Below are 16864 nucleotides of genomic sequence, written 5' to 3' on the forward strand. Positions count from 1 at the left end.
CAGTGCTAAATTTTAGTTTATAAACTCAGCTTGAAACTTTTTTCTGCCTAGTTGTGCCCAAGATTTCAATAACACACTCTTGTCAGGGGCCATTCATTTTATTGTGTGTGAACAGCTAGCTTTGTTTACTCAAGGAAATCACAGTGCTTTGCCTTCACATGGAATCCATCCCACTACTCCACAGCAACAACCCCAGGCAACTGTCAAGAGCACTGACACCAAGACTCACTCATCTCAGTTTTTTGAGCCCATGCTCTATATTAAAAAATCCAACTGTTTTCATTTTGTTTTATTCATACATTTTCTTTTTGAACTCCTTGTTAAACTCCATTTTCCCTGGCACTAAGACAGACAAGAAATCTGCTCCCAGTCCTCTATTAATGCTAGCCTTGTGTGACTCACGCTTCAGTCAGCCTTACTCCATACTGCTGTGGGACTGGAGTCACATGTAGGCCAGACAGGTAAGGATGGCAGATTTCCTTCCCTAAAGGACACAGTGAACCAGATGGGTTTTTATGACAGTCGATGATAGTTTCATGGTCACTATCACTGAGACTAGCTTTATATTCCAGATTTATTAACTGAATTCAAATTCCACCAGTTGCCATGGTGGGATTTAAACCCATGTCCCCACAACATCAACCTGGGTCTCTGGATTACTAGTTCAGCAACATCACCACTACGTTTACCACAACATTACCACCCTTTCCCCCCATCCAAGAGTTATGAACCAGTGGAACTAAAAGTAATCTTGGAATCAAGAAAGTGAGTTCTGATGAAGAGTCATATGGACTCGAAATATTAACTGTTTCTCTCTCCACAGGTGCTGCCAGACCTGCTGAGTTTTTTCAGCATATTCTATTTTCATTTCAGATTTCCAGTATCCGCAGTATTTTATTTTTATTAAGAAAGTAGTCTGCTCTCATTTCTTTACTAATCCATAACATGAGGCGAATTGATCAGGAACTTGCCCAGTTTGTCAGGGCTACAAATCTCCAAACTCCATGCTGCACAAATCAATGTTTGTAGGGATGTGTACAGTGTAAGAATAAAAGGTCCTAGGAAAATATTCAATCAGGATTTTGGCTGGGGAGCAGAAAATAAACAAATAGACACATAATAACACATTGATTTACACATGATGAAACCTGTTCAGTTATTTTCCAAGGGCTAAAGACGTGAGAATCTTGCCATCATGTTTATGCCATGTTTAGTTGTTTCTATGTGCAATTGTCATAAAATACAGAAACAGCCCAACATATAAAAGGTTAGCTGAAAAGTTAATTTACAATTTACGGTTTACGTAAAACTCCCAATGAACTGCACTTTTTTAAAATCTGAAAATATGCAAAATTATATGTTTAAAAGCCCTACTTTAAGGCAAAGATCTAATCCTATAGCCATCAAAAAAATCATTGCATTTTAATAACTGGTTTGCCGACCAGCACAATCACCCATGTACCACGGTGCACTCAACACTTCATTTTGGCAGTTAGTCTCAGTAATACTCACGACTCCATCAAAAGCAATAAGCAGTAAAAGGTCCCTGAATGTCAAGCTAAGAGCTGAAACATGATTAGAAAAATCAGCTAGTTACATATTTTCACCAGTGCATTTTTTAAATTAAAGACAAGGGATATTTTATGGTCAAATACTTGAGAAAAAGATCACTCCAGGACCTTATCAAAGGAAATTTCTTTAACCAGTTGTGAGAGATATTGTACTGGGACATGAGCTATGCATCAGCTTTAGTATCTAAACTGTTGAACATGATAGATCATCCCAAATTTAGAACTGCACCCAACATTCTTGGCATTCTTGCCAAAACAATGTGTAGACATGAGGGATATCATGTTGACAACAGTGATTAGAATATCACATTCTATAAAGCAAGGAAATAAATCTGAACGGCTTGCTTCTTTGTCAGAGAACCTACAAGATTAAATAGCTGGCAACAGGAGACTACGCAATTCAGTTAGTGGTGACTGGTTGACATAGAGTTTGGGCTTTGAATCCCTTCAGCTTGTCGTAGAAAGGAAAGTTTGAAAGAAGTAAAAAATTTGACAGTTGAGGTCTTTTGGGACAGTTTGAATAAAAGAATTTCTGTTGGCGCGCACACCGTAAAACATGACTGTAGGCCAGCTGGTGAAAAGTCAGTGCTGGATGGTGGAAGTTGATCAATGTCTGCACATGATGTTGCCAAGAAACAGCACGTAGGTTGGAAAAAGTTACGAGTAGGACAAAACAAGGACTTTCCCACTGAGATAGACAATGAAGCACAGGCATAAAGAGGGTGATACGATCGATCATAGAGGGGGCTGCAGTGAGGTTAATGAGGGATAATGTACCATTGCCACCAATGGCTTATTTGTGATTGTGTCTATGGGTACTTCCATGCTGTGTTGAGCACTGATGCTGAATTGGTAGATTCAAGGAGAGCTTTGGGACAGATGGGCATAAAGCTAGTTGGGCCTTGGAAAGGATAGAGTTTTGGAGACGGAGCTGAATTGAAAAGGCAGAGGAATGGAGGGGAGGCTGATAACAATGGTCTTTAAAGTATATGAGGCAGTGCCTGACAAGACAGAACTATTTACAATGTCAGCTAGGAGCAGACATGAAAGGAAGCTGGATAGTCAGGAGTTTAGCGGAACTAAGGTCAAGGGAGCAGGAGATAAGTCATATGGGTGAGCTGAGCTTTGACAGGGAGTGAGGGTGGAGGGGAAAGAAAGCTATACGGAAGGTATGAAAAGCTGATATGGGGTTGGAAGGCCAGGGTAAGAGGGGGACTGACCTATGGGACAAGGGAAAATGGTGACAAGCAGCTGAACAAATTGTCTTGATCTTTGGTGACAATAAAACAATGGGCTCCTCAAATTTATTGTTAGAGAAGATGGAGTAGGCAGATAAAAGACTCAGTAGTAGGGAAAAGGAGCCTAGGATGATCATTGCCCTCCGGGGTAATGGTGGAATGGAGAACAGATTTAACAAAGGCCAGCAAGGCCTGAAAGAGCTTGATTAGGTCAAGCCGCATTATATGTGGATGACTTAATCAATACTGCATCAGGTACACTCATTTGTGTATCTCGGACTTAAGGGAGCAAAGATGGGGCTGTACCAGGAGAAATAATAAGGATGGACAACAGTGCAGGTTTTGCTGGGGACAAGTGCATGAAAAGTAAAAATTCTGCTCAATCATTGAGCAACAGACACACACTGACACCATCTTCATCTTTTGATGTGTATTAAATATTTCTGAATGTTAAAAAAACTTAGTTTGCTTCCTCTATACATTAACAAGCTAATTTCGGAGTGAAATTCATTAAACAAATGCAACTATAACATATGTTATAGTTGAAAAGTCAGTGCAGCTGACTCAGGAAGGTCTGTCCCCACACAGCAATCAGCACATGTGGAACAGTAGCCCTGTGAGGAACCAATGCCTTCAGGCGAGGATGAGAAAATTGATGAGGTAACATTTTTTTTTAAAAGACTGCACTTTAAGGAATTTGTTTACTGACCATCCACTCCACTTAAATACCAGAGAGAAAATATAATTAACCGCACAATTCAAAGCAAAAGGAATGGAAAATGATGCACAGGTTTACACTGTCAAGGACCTAAGAGAATGAGAAAATGTGGGCCCCAGGCTGACATAAACAGAATATTTCTGCATTAAACTTTGCCAAATCAACCTGGGGAACTCTAGTAAAATATGAACTTACCTGAATAAATCATTGGAGGCAATCTGAAATTTACAGTTTCGTCAAAACTATGCTATTTATCACATCAAATGGCAAAGACCGTTTGTATGTTGGATGTTTCTCAGCATCAAAACTAGGAACGGGCCTAAAACTCAACAGTGGTCTCAAATGGTTAAGAATATATATAAATTCTGAATTCCAAAATGACAGGGAAATAGAAATTTAAACTAATCGCCACTAAGATAGAAGCTAAGGTTCTGGATGTACCCATTATTTTTTATTTTAATCCTAGCTAATGGGATTTTCAACATAGATAAAATCTAGAGAGATGAATGTTACTTTACTAAAAAAGACAGAGGAAGTAATGAAGCATCTTCTGTGCTTAAGAGCTCTGCAGGTTACAATAATTAAATAATGTCCTCATTTTACACTTGAGATAGAATGAACTTGCATTTCAAATGCTGCAATTGAAGAAGAGCTTATTTCAGGAAGGATCTGTACAGTTCGTGCTCAGTTGTGGAATAAATTTATCAGCAAAAAAAATCTAAACGATCAAACAATCGACTGAAGGAAAAAATGGTAAATAGCCACAAAACCTCCTCATGAAATAGTGAAGACAAACCATTTCTAAAACAGAATTACTTCAGAACATGTAATAATTTGCTATGCCAAGTATAGTCAAAACGGATCAAAGCAGATCACTCTCTTTAGATAGTGCTTTAATGATTCCTGCCAGTACCAGTTCTATAAACAATATTTTCTTTCTTTAAAGGTAGCTTGTCATTCAATAAAACAAAAACTCAAGGAACAGTTCCACATTTTTCAATTAGGCACTTTACACCATCCCGGCATCAACACCGAGTTCAACAGCTTTAGAACAGCTGTTCCCGTTTTCTTAGATGGCAGATGATGGTAACAGTTCTGCTGTTACATTTACAGCTCTTCTCGGCTCATCCTTTGTTTGTTTACTTGTCCCATTCCCACATCTTTTGCCTTGCACCCTCATCCCTTTTGTCATTTGTACACTCCTGCCCTCCATCAAATCACAGGGTCCTTTGTTCTTTCTTCCCCACTATTCCCTGATTCTGTACTTGCTAATAAACTGTTAAACATCTAACTTCTCCCAGTTCTTATGAAAGATTATTGACCTGAATCTTTAACAGTGTGTTTTTCTCTCCACAGACTTTGCCCAACCTGTTGAGTGTTTTGAGTATTGCCTGTTTTTATTTTATATAATATTGATGGTTCAGTACAAACAAATCCTGACTTGGAAATAAATCACCGTTCCTTCACTGTCACTGGGTCAAAAATCCTGTAACTCCCTCCCTAACAGTACTGTGGGTGTACCTACACCACATGGACTGCAGTGGTTCAAGAAGGCAGCTCACCACCACTTTCTCAAGGGCATTTAGGGATGGGCAATAAATGCTAGCCTAGTCAGTGATACCCACATCCCATAAATGAATAATTAAAAAATAATGTAATTCAAAAGCAGGGAGCTGATTAAAGAGATAATTAACCACTGCAACATGCTAATCAGAATTACATAGAATATACAGCACATATCTGCCCAACTAATCCACACCAGTGCTCCACTTGAGCTTCCTCCCACCTTTTCTCACCTAACTCTATCAGCATTACCCACTATTAAACTTAACTGGTCCATCCACACAAATCTTGTGTTACAAGAGGTCAGAGATTGGGTATTGTGACTAGTGATCACCTGACTCCCCAAAGCCTGTCCACCATCTACAAGGCACACGTCAGAAGTGTGATGGAATACTCTCCACTTGCCTGGATGAATGCAGCTCCAACAACACTGAAGAAGCTCAACATCATCCAGGACAAAGCAACCAGCCTTGACTGCACCGGACCATCCATCTTAAATATTCATTCCCTCTACCACCAATGCACCATTACTGCAGTGTGTACCATCTACAAGGTGCACTCTCCAAGGCTTCTTTGACAGCATCTTCCAAACCAGCGACCTCTACCACCTAGAAGATCAAGGGCAACAGATCCATAGGAATAGCTCCACCTACAAGTTCCCCTCCAAGTCACACATCATCCCAACTTATAGCTATATCACTATTCCTTCATGCTGTTGGATCAAATTCTGCAACTCCCTTCATAACACCGCTGTAAGTACCTAGGGCACATGGACTGCAACAGTTCACCACCACCTTCTCAAAGGCAGTAAATGTTGGCCTTGCCAACGACACCCACATGCCCTGAGTGAATTAAAAAAATTCCCTTCTTCATATGCTTATCCAGTTGCCCCTTAAATGCATCTACACTATTCACCTCAACTGCTCCCTGTGGTAGCAAGTTCTACATTCTCACCACTCTTTGGGTAGAAGATTCCTCTGAATTCCCTTTTTGATTTCTTGGTGTCTATCTTATATTGATGGCCTCTGGATTTGCTCTTCCCCACAAGTGAAAACACTCTCTCGGTGCCTACTCTATCAAAATATTTCATAATATTAAATGCCCCTATTAAATAACCCTTGATCACCCTCAGTCTTCTCTTTTCAAGATTAAACTCACCCGGCCTGATCATCCTTTCCATGTAGATGAAACCTTGGAGTTCTGATATCATCGTTGTAAAACTTTTTTCCACCCTCAGTGCCTTTCTATTCTTTTGATAATATGGCAACCAGAACTGCACACAGTACTTCAAATGTGGTCAAAGCAAGGTTTAATACAAGTTTAGCATAACTTCGCTACTTTCTTATTCTATCCCTCTTTAAAAAAAACCCGACTACATGGATTACTGTTTTGTTTCCCAAATGATCTTATTAACCTGAGTTGCTCTTTTCAGTAATTTGTGTATTTGTACTCCAGGTCCCTTTGCTCCTTCACCCCATTTAAATTCTTATTTTCCGAGTAAATGCAATCTCATTTTTCTTACCAAACATTCATACCTCACGCTTCCGTGTTGAAATTTATTTGCTAGTTATATTATTATCTTATTATTATTTTGCAAAGTTTACTGACGTGTTCTTGTAATTTGTTGCACTCTTCCTCAGTATTGACTACCCACACAATCCCCAAATGTGGTGTTGTTCACAAGTTCCAAAATTGTTTTCAGTTTCAAAGTTCAGATTGTTAGCATAAATTATGAACAAGGGTCCTAGCACTGATCCTTGTGGGATCTCACTTCCCAGTTTCTACCACCCTGGATCACAAAAGTCAGTTTTTATTGACAATTTTAAACCCTTGCATGCATTTTTTTAGGTTTTATTTTGGCGTAAAATCAGTTGGAAAAAAATTTGGAAGAATTTCGAAATACAGACTCCACTAGGAGAAAAAGTCAGTCATTTCAATAAATATTTTAAACATCACTGAGACTCAAGAAAACAAGTAACTTTAAAATGGCAGTGCGGCTAAATGGCAGTTCATAAATATTTACAGTACACTGATACTATTGTTCAGAGGCTCATCCTTAACACCTAGATATTTTTTGAATTAAAAGTGAAATTGAAGAGTTTATGATTCATCTTATGGTACCATACACTTATCTGTCACTATGAGGAGAGGACGCTCATATCATTGGGGATTGTGCAAAAAGAAACAATTGCAATCTTGTTTTCAGTAAACAAAGTCTTAGTGTATGACCTGAGTCAGCCATTCATTGATGACTTCATTAATTTTACAGGGAATTATCAGTGTGGTATTTCACGCCCAATTAGGAATTAAAGATTGGCATTTGCTGCTATATAAATTTAATAATAGTCTGCACAACACTACCTAAAGATGGTCCAGCTACCCTTCAAAGAATACAAATCGTGGTGCCTTTGTTCATTTGTTGTCAAAAATCAGGCCCAGAATTGCATGCATATCGCATTTATGATTTCAGCACATGCTGCGTGCAACTTTTGTGCCATGATGTGGTCATGCCCACCTGCCCACACTAAAACGGGCAAAATAAAGTTTGGGCTGATGCGTTTGGGAGTAAGCATGTTTTTAATGGTGTGATAAGTGATAACTTGCCAGTTAGCTTAGGCGGTTAGCGTCCGGATCAGATTAACGCCAACAGCAAGGGGTTCAATCCCAGTTCCGGCTGAGATAAACTTGGGCCCTGCCTCCTTGCCTCACCTGTAGGAAAACAATCACAGCACTTAGCCGTGGTTCAGCGATTTTTTTTAAAAATTCACTCACGGGATGTGGGCTTCGCTGGTTGGGCCAGCACTTATTGCCACCCTAGTTGCCCTTGAGAAGTGGTAGTGAGCTGCCTTCTTGAACCGCTGCAGTCAATGTGGTGTAGGTACACCCAGAGTGCTGTTAGGAAGGGAGATTCAGGATTTTGACCCAGCAACAGTGAAGGAATGGCACATATTTCAAAGTCAGGATGATGAGTGACTTGGACGGGGAACTTCCAAGGGCATCTATCTGCTGCCTTCGTCCTTCTAGATGGTAGTGATTATGGGTTTGGAAGGTGCTGCCTAAGGAGCCTTGGTGAATTCCTGCAGTGTATCCTGTAGATGGTACACACTGCTGCTACTGTGCATCTGTGGTGGAGGGAGTAAACGTTTGTGGATGTGGTGCCATTCAAGTGGCCTGCTCTGTCCTGGAGGGTGTCAAGCTTCTTGAGTGTTGGAGCTGCACTCATCCAGGCAAGTGGGGAATATTCCGTCACACTCCTGACTCGTGCCTTGTAGATGGTGGACAGGCTTTGGGGAGTCAGGAGGCGAGCTACGCATCGCAGGATTCCTACCCTCTTGACCAGCTCTTGTAGCCACTGTATTTATATGGCTAGTCCAGTTCAGTTTCTGGTCAATGGTAACCCCCAGGATATTGATAGTGGGGGATTCAGTGATGGTAATGCAAAGGGGCAATGGTTAGATTCTCTCTTGTTGGAGGTGGTCATTGCCTGGCACTTCTGTGGCATAAATGTTACTTGCCACTTGTCAGCCCAAGCCTGGACATTGTCCAGGGCTTGCTGCATTTGGACATGGACTGCTTCAGTATCCGAGGAGTTGCGAATGGTGGCCATTGTGCAATCATCAGCGAACATTCCCGCTTCTGACCTTATGATAGAAGGATGGTCACTGATGAAGCAGCTGAAGATGGTTGAGCCTAGGACACCACCCTGAGGAACTCCTGCAGTGATGTCCTGGAGCTGAGATCACTGACCTCCATCTTCCTTTGTGCTAGGTATGACTCCAACCAGTGGAGAATTTTCCCCGATTCCCACTGACTCCAGTTTTGCTAGGGCTCCTTGATGCCACACTCGGTCAAATGAGGCCTTGGTGTCAAGGGCAGTTACTCTCACCTCACCTCAGGAATTCAGCTCTTTTGTCCATGTTTGAACCAAGCTGTAATGAGGCCAGGTGCTGAGTGGCCCTGGTGGAACCCAAACCGGGTGCCAGTGAGCAGATTATTGTTAAGTGCCGCTTGATAGCGCCCTTGATGACCCCTTCCATTACTTTACTGACGATCGAGAGTAGGCTGATGGGGCGGTAATTGGCTGGGTTGGATTTGTCCTGCTTTTTGTGCACAGGACATACCTGGGCAATTTTCCACATAGCTGGGTAGATGCCATTGTAGCTATACTGGAACAGCTTTGGCTAGCGGCGAGGCAAGTTCGGGAGCACAAGTCTTCAGTACTGTTGCCAGAATATTGTCAGGGCCTATACCTTTGCACCATCCAATGCCTTCAGCCATTTCTTGATATCATGAGGAGTGAATCAAATTAGCTGAAGACTAGCATGTGTAATGCTGGGGACCGCCGGAGGAGGCCGAGATGGATCATCCACTCGGCACTTCTGGCCGAAGATTGTAGCAAACACTTCAGCCTTATCTTTTGAACTGATGTGCTGGTCTCCCCCATCATTGAGGATGGGCATATTTGTGGAGCCTCCTCCTCGAGTGAGCTGTTTAATTGCCCACCATCATTCACAACTGGATGTGGCAGGACTGCAGAGCTTAGATCTGATCCATTGGTTATGGGATCGCTTAGCTCAGTCTATCACTTGCTCCATATGCTGTTTGGCACACAAGTAGTCCTGCGTTACAGCTTCACCAGATTGACACCTCGTTTTTAGGTATGCCTGGTGCAGCTCCTGGCATGCCCCCCTGCACTCTTCATTGAACCAGGGTTGATCCCCTGGCTTGATGGTAATGGTAGAGTGGGGGATATGCCGGGCCATGAGGTTACAGATTGTGTTCGAATACAATTCAGCTGCTGCTGATGGCCCACAGCTCCTCATGGATGCCCCATCTTGAGTTGCTAGATCTGTTTGAAATCTAACCCGTTTAGCACTGCGGTTGTGCCACAAAACATGATGGAGTGTATCTTCAATATGAAGACGGGACTTCGCCTCCACAATGACTGTGCGGTGGTCACTTCTACCGATACGGTCATGGACAGATGCATCTGTGGCAGGCAGGTTGGTGAGGATGAGGTCAAGTATGTGTTTCCCTCTTGTTGGTTCCCTCACCACCTGCTGCAGACCCAGTCTAGGTTTAGGTCAGCTCAGTCAGCAGTGGTGTTACCGTGCCACTCTTGGTGATGGACATTGAAGTCCCCCACCCAGAGTCCATTCTGCGCCCTTGCCACCCTCAGTGCTTCCTCCAAGTGGTGTTCAACATAGAGGGGCACTCATTCATCAGCTGAGGGAGGGCAGTACACTGTAATCAGCAGGAGCTTTCCTTGTCCATGTTTGGCCTGATGCCATGAGGCTTTATGAGGTCTAGAGTCAATGTTGAGGGCTCCGAGGGGAACTCCCACTCGACTGTATACAACTGTGCTGCCACCTCTGCTGGGCCTGTCCTGTCTCACCAGCAGGGATGGTGGTGGTGGTGTCTGGGACATTATCTGTAAGATATGATTCCTTGAGAATGACTGTCAGGCTGTTGCTAGACCAATCTGTGAGACAGCTCTCCTAATTTTGGCACTAGCCCCAGTTGTTGGTAAGGAGGATCATGCAGTGTTGACAGGGCTGAGTTTGTCGTTGCCATTTCTGGTGCCTAGGTCTGTGGTGGTCTGTCTGGTTTCATTCCTTATTTGAGACTTTGTAGCGGTTTGGTACAACTGAGTAACTTGCTAGGCCATTTCAGAGGGCAGTTAAAAGTCAACCACATTGCTGTGGGTATGGAGTCACATGTAGGCCAGACAAGGTAAGGACATCAGTGAACCAGATGGGTGTTTGCAACAGCCATCATTGATTGCATGGTCATCATTAGACTTCTAATTCCAGATTTTTAATGAATTCAAATTCCATCATTTGATGTGGCGGAATTCAAACCCAGGACCCCAGAGCATTACCCTAGGTTTCTGGATTGCTTGTCCAGCGATGATACCTCTACCATCGCCTCCCCTCGCCAGGGACTTGACCTCAGGAAGAAGAGGCAGTAGTGATAATTACTGCCAAACAAGCCATCTGGCCCCTCCAAAATAGTCTCATTCACTCTAAGATAATTAATGTTGAATTCCAATTTAAATTGTTTTTCTTTTTTATCTGTTAATCGAGTCTGTATTTCAAAATCTTTATTTTTCATTCTGTACATGATTTAAATCTAATTAATATTTCCTGGTTTATCCTCTGCTTGGCGAAATGAGGATTCTTCAATCTGACTGGTCGAAGAGCCTCACTGTTTCTTGCCCGGCTTACATTGAATAAGATGCTGGATTAGAGCAAGTCTGTGCATTAAAGCCAGGGAAAACTGCATGGGCAGCTGTCGGTAAAGTGCACAGCTGTTCCTTCGTCGCTGACCACAAAATCCAGGCCAATGTGTCTAATGGAATAGCAAAACAATTGCCTGTGTTTTTCTTTTCATATTATAAACAGTACTCCTTTAAGTGGAGTTTAGCCTTAATAGTAAAACTAAACTGGTTAACAAACAGCACAATTACAGCAAACTAAAAACAAAACAGACCCTTCAATTGGTTAATTACACGCCTGCCCAAACTGACCTCCTGGGACACAGCAAATAGGTTGGTTGCCAGCTCAAAAAAGAACAAAGAATTGAATACTGCTAATCAGTTAAATAATACTAAGGGCTGAATTGTGCCGTGAGCATCAAGAACCCCACGTCAGGGCCATTTTCATATAGCAACCCAGGGTGTTTCAGTAGTGCATTCACAGGCTTAATTTAATGGGAGGCAGCCAATTATTAACCTACCTCTGCGTTCACTGTCCAATTAAGAGCAACAGGTGAGCTGAGAAGATGGGGGTGTCTATCAGAGCACCCTAAGTGAGGGACAGCCATTAGCCGCACTGTGATGGGGTGTATGCTGCGATCTGCATGGTGTGAGAGGGCAGCACAAGATGGAGGCATGATAATGATGAAGTGACTGACAGCCAATCTCCCCCACCCAGCCCCATCCCCGGCGGAGGTGAATCCATTTGCAAGCCATGGCCAGAGAATTGCCAGTTTGGTCCTTCAAAGTTAAAACTTGATATTCGTCGCATGGCACTTTGACCTTCCGCACTGCTCTCGCCTCCTGTGTGTAGGCAAGCTGCAAACAAAATGGGGTCCCATGTGCCTTTGGTAAAATTGCAGCCCATTTGAGAAATTCCTGCGAATTATATCAATGATTGCCTTAATCTGCCCGCCATTGCCGTGTGCATTGCTGTTACCACTGCGCTCCTGCCTCTGGGAAATGCATGAAGAGGGAGCACATGTTGGGGAGCTGCCACCTTTTTTAAAAATTTCCTGCCCCCACCGCCTCTGTCTCCACCCTCCAAAGGGCTGAGAAAATTCTGCCCTAAGAAGCTGAATTGTGATACACATTCTAATTGTAACAAGATTTTTGATCCCAAGCTTACTTCTGTCTCCTTTCTAAATGGAGAAGAGACACTTTGCACAAAAATGGACCTCCCTCAATGCCTTGATCTCCTCAATGCTCGGTTCTTGGAACTGTATCAAAAAATATGCTTTTTGCAAAGCACCCTGCAACAAATGCAAATCTAAAAACTCACTAGCACTACAGAAAATAGTTTTGAGATCATTAATGCTGCTTGCTGTGGAGTGGAATGAGCACCAGATCATCAGGAAGTCAGACTGAAAATCCCAAAAAAAAGGCTTCATTACAATATTGAAATCACTAAACGAAATACAAATGTAACCGTGCATGTAATTTCCTGTGATTTTTCTTACTTCTAACATTTTTATAGAATGCACTGTTTTAATGCCACTTACCTCCCCTGAGTAACTGTATTTACCCTTCAATATCTGTCTATATAATCGTGTACGATTATCATCTTCAAAGGGCATAGTTCCACTTAACAAAATGTAGGAAACTACACCCAACGCCCACATGTCAACAGAGTTTGTGTAAGGCTTCCTCACAAGGATTTCGGGAGCAATATACTCTGGGGTGCCACAGGTAGTCTTCATGAGACAGTCATCACCTTTCTTTCGAGTGCTTGCTAATCCAAAATCTGTGATCATAATTTTGGAGTCAGCACCTGGGTGATAGTACAGCAAGTTTTCAGGTTTCAGGTCTCTATGCGTGATGCCTAGTATATGCAAATATTTAACTCCTTCAAGAACCATCTGCAGCACTCTAGTGGCATCTCTTTCAGTAAAGGAGCCTTTGGCTATGATCCTGTCAAAAAGTTCACCCCCAGTTGCTAATTCCATCACCATATACACTCTCTCTTGAGTCTCAAATACTTCAATGAGCTGTATGACATTGGTGTGTCTCACTCTCCTGAGGACGTTGAGTTCGGATTCACACACTTCTCTGCCTTCTTTGTACTTAGTTTCAATCAGTTTTATTGCATAAGGCTGTTTAGTGCTTTTGTGCTCCACTCTGACCACTCGACTAAAACTTCCTCGACCAATCAGTGCCTTGATGTCATATTTTGCAGTCACTCTTGGGTCAAACTTTGCACGGTATTTGGCCACTTTATTCCTCCTAGGATCATTCTGCTGGTCCCAGTGTCCAGTTTGTTGGTACGCATTTGTCTGATGAGGCGGTGGTTGGCCTGTCTTGCCGCCACTCTTGATGGCATCATATTTAATAAAGTGCTTGTACTTATCACTGTGTTGACCAGTGTATGGCTCCACAGTTTTAACTAGATCCAAATGGACATCTTTAGGTGGCTCGGGCAGCACTTTGCTTGTCCCACAGCCCATCACTTTTTGTTGTTAGTGAGCCAAAAAGACATTTCGTCCTTTCATTATTCTCCCTTTCCTCATCCACTTGTACCTTGACCTTTCCCCTACAATAAGAAAAAGAATGCACAAATTTCAAACTGCTTTTAATATAATATTTGCAACTGGCAAGTCAGAAAGAATATTCTTCAAAGCTGCCAATAACTGGCTTTTATTTTAAAGAGATCGACAGCTACAAATATACGATAATGAAAAGTTTAAAAGATAAGCTCAGCTCAATGTGAGGCTATAAAAGCGAGGGGCAAACCTGATAAACTAATGAAACTCTGACTCCCCAGCCCCAGCTAAAGCTTTGAGCGGCGAATTCCTCTTGTCCGAGCGACCCCTTCCCAGTAAACGCCGTCCCAATCTAGGCACGGCCCTCACCTGACTCGGCTCAGACGCCCTTTTCCAAGCAAGCTCGGCTGCTCTCCCTGTCCCGCTCACCGCCGGTGCCAGGCGCAGCATCCCAGCCTCATATGTCGGGCCGCAGCGACACTGTTCCTTCGCGGTCCGCACACTCCCAAACCCTCCTGAACTTTCGATGACCTCACGCTCCCGACGGAATGGCGTCACTTCCGGGTATCGGACAGCGGTTGTCATGGCAATGTCAATCATTCGCCCTGCCGACCCGCCAGGAGATTTTTTTAAAACAAAAAGCTAAAAGCTACTGCGGATGCTGGAAATCCAAAACAAAAACAGAATTACCTGGAAAAACTCAGCAGGTCTGGCAGCATCGGTGGAGAAGAAATCAGTTAACGTTTCGGGGATTTTTTTATTCGTTCACGGGGATGTGGCCACCAGTGGCAAGGCCAGCACTTGCTCTTGCCCTTGAGAAGGTGGTGGTGAGCTGCCTTCTTGAGCCGCTGCAGGCCATGTGGTGTAGGTACATACACAGTGCTGTTAGGAAGGGTGTTCCAGGATTTTAATCCAGAGACAGTGAAGGAACCGCGATATGTTTCCAAGTCAGGATGGTGAGTGACTTGGAGGGGAATTTGTAGGTGGTGGATCTGCTTGCTGCCTTTGTTCTTTTAGGTGGTAGAGGTTGTGATTTGGAAAGTGCTGTTGAAGGAGTAAGTTGTTGCAGTACTTCATTGACAACGTCCTCAGGAGAGTGAGACACACCAATGTCATACAGCTCATTGAAGTATTTGATACTCAAGAGAGAGTGGTACATATTGCTGCTCCTGTTTGTCTGTGATGGCAGCTGATGGCATTGGTGGAACAGTTGAAATCAGGGATGCTCAAGGTGCTCAGAATTGGAGGAGCACAGATATCTCAGATAGTTTTCGGCTGGAGGAAGTAACAGAGAGAAGTCATTGAGACTTGCTTAATTGGAAGTCAATGTAGATCAACAAGCACAGGGGTGACAGGCAAATGGAACTTAGAGCGAGTTAGGACACGGGCAGCAGAGTTTTGGAAATTAGAATATAGGAAGCCAGCCAGGAATCCCACATTGGAATAGTTAAGTTTAGAGGTAACAAAGACACGAAGGAAGGTTTCAGCAGCAGCCTGGTGGAAATAGATGGTTTTAGTGATGGCTCAGATATGTGGTTGGAAGCTCACCTTGTTGTCAAATATGACACCAAGGCTGCGAATCATCTGGTTCAACCTCAGACTATTGCCAGGGACAGGAATAGAGTCAGTAACTAAAGAACAGGATTTGTGCCAGGGATTGAAGATAATGGCTTCAGTGTTCCCAATATTTAGTTGGGGGAAATTTCTGCTCATCCAGTACTAGTTGGCAGACAAGCAATCTGACAATTTAGAGATAGTAGAAGGATTGTGATTGAAGAGAAACGTGTGTCACCAGTGTACATGTGAAAACAGATGCAGTATTCTCAGATGATGTCTGAAGCATGAGAAATAGGAGAGAATCAAGGATAGAGCCTTGGGGGACACTGCGGGAGGAGGGCGTAGGTGATTCTCTCGCTATGACATGGATGGATAAGAATGGAACGAGGTGAGTACAGTTCCACCCAGCTGAATGACATGTGGAGGGGTTGGAGGAGGATGGTGTGATCAATATGGAGACAGTGCTATAGTGGTAAGGTTTAAATATTGCAGAAAAAAAGACACATCTAAGCCTTTCATCTTGCACTAATCAGGACACTCACAGGAGTATCAATATAAGGGGAAAACAACAATTTATACTGTATGTGAATAGTGATGATTGGTTGGTAATTGGCATTGCCATGGAGAATACATCACTAATGGAGACTGACAGTTAACTGCCAGGCATTGTTTGAAACTTAAACCAGGCAACTTGACCCTGATTGGTCAAGGCATTGCCCAGCGGAATGAGTTAGTGAATGGCATCCTTATGAAGCAGCATGCAATAGACAGAGTTAAGCAATCCACAACCAACGGATCAGAACAGAGCTCTGCAGTCCTGCCACATCCAGTCATGAATGGTGGTAGACAATTAAGCAACAAACCAGAGGGAGAAGCTCCACTAATATCCCCATCCTCAATATTGGGGAAGCCCAGCACATTAAAGGCAAGGCTGAAGCATTTGTAACTATCTTCAGCCAGAAATGTCGAGTGGATGATCCATCTCGACCTCTTCCTTGGGTGTGAGTTGCTTAGCTCTTTCTATTGCTTGCTGCTTCTGCTGTTTTGCATGCATTTAGTCCTGTGCTGCAGCTTCACCAGGTAGACACCTCATTTTTAGGTATATCTGATGCTGCTCCTGGCATGCTCTCCTGCACTCCTCATTGAATCAGTGTTCATCTCCTGGCTTGATGGTAAGGATAGAGTGATGGACATGCCAGGCTATGAGGTTATAGATTGTGGTTGAGTATAATTCTGCTGCTGTTGGTGGCCCACAGAATCTCATGGAATGCCCTGTTTTGAGCTGCTCAATCTGTGTATCATATTTAGCACAGTGGTAGTGCCACACATCACAATGGATGGTGTCCTCAGTGTGAAGATAGGAGTTTGTTTCCATAAGGATTGTGTGGTGGTCCCTTCTACCAATAGGACAGATACATCTGCAACAGGTAGATTGGTGAGGGCAAGGTCATGTAGTATTTTTCCTCTTGATGGGTGCTCCA

At 43.2% G+C, this 16864-nt stretch overlaps 1 protein-coding gene across 1 annotated transcript in view; it reads right to left on the bottom strand.

The window, feature by feature from the left end:
* pskh1 (protein serine kinase H1) overlaps window positions 1-14336 on the bottom strand; it is a 49693-nt gene extending 35357 nt beyond the window's left edge. Inside the window, exons 1-2 of the mRNA XM_078544167.1 lie at window positions 14196-14336; window positions 12849-13876 (exon numbers count right to left, since the gene is read on the bottom strand). Of these exons, the coding sequence (XP_078400293.1) occupies window positions 12849-13790 (942 nt within the window). The 5' untranslated portion in view covers window positions 13791-13876; window positions 14196-14336. The remainder of the gene's footprint in view (window positions 1-12848; window positions 13877-14195) is intronic.
* Between the last annotated feature and the right edge of the window lie 2528 nt (window positions 14337-16864).

The sequence above is a fragment of the Cetorhinus maximus genome, chromosome 6 (genome assembly GCF_964194155.1).
Source record: "Cetorhinus maximus chromosome 6, sCetMax3.hap1.1, whole genome shotgun sequence".
NCBI lineage: Eukaryota > Metazoa > Chordata > Chondrichthyes > Lamniformes > Cetorhinidae > Cetorhinus > Cetorhinus maximus.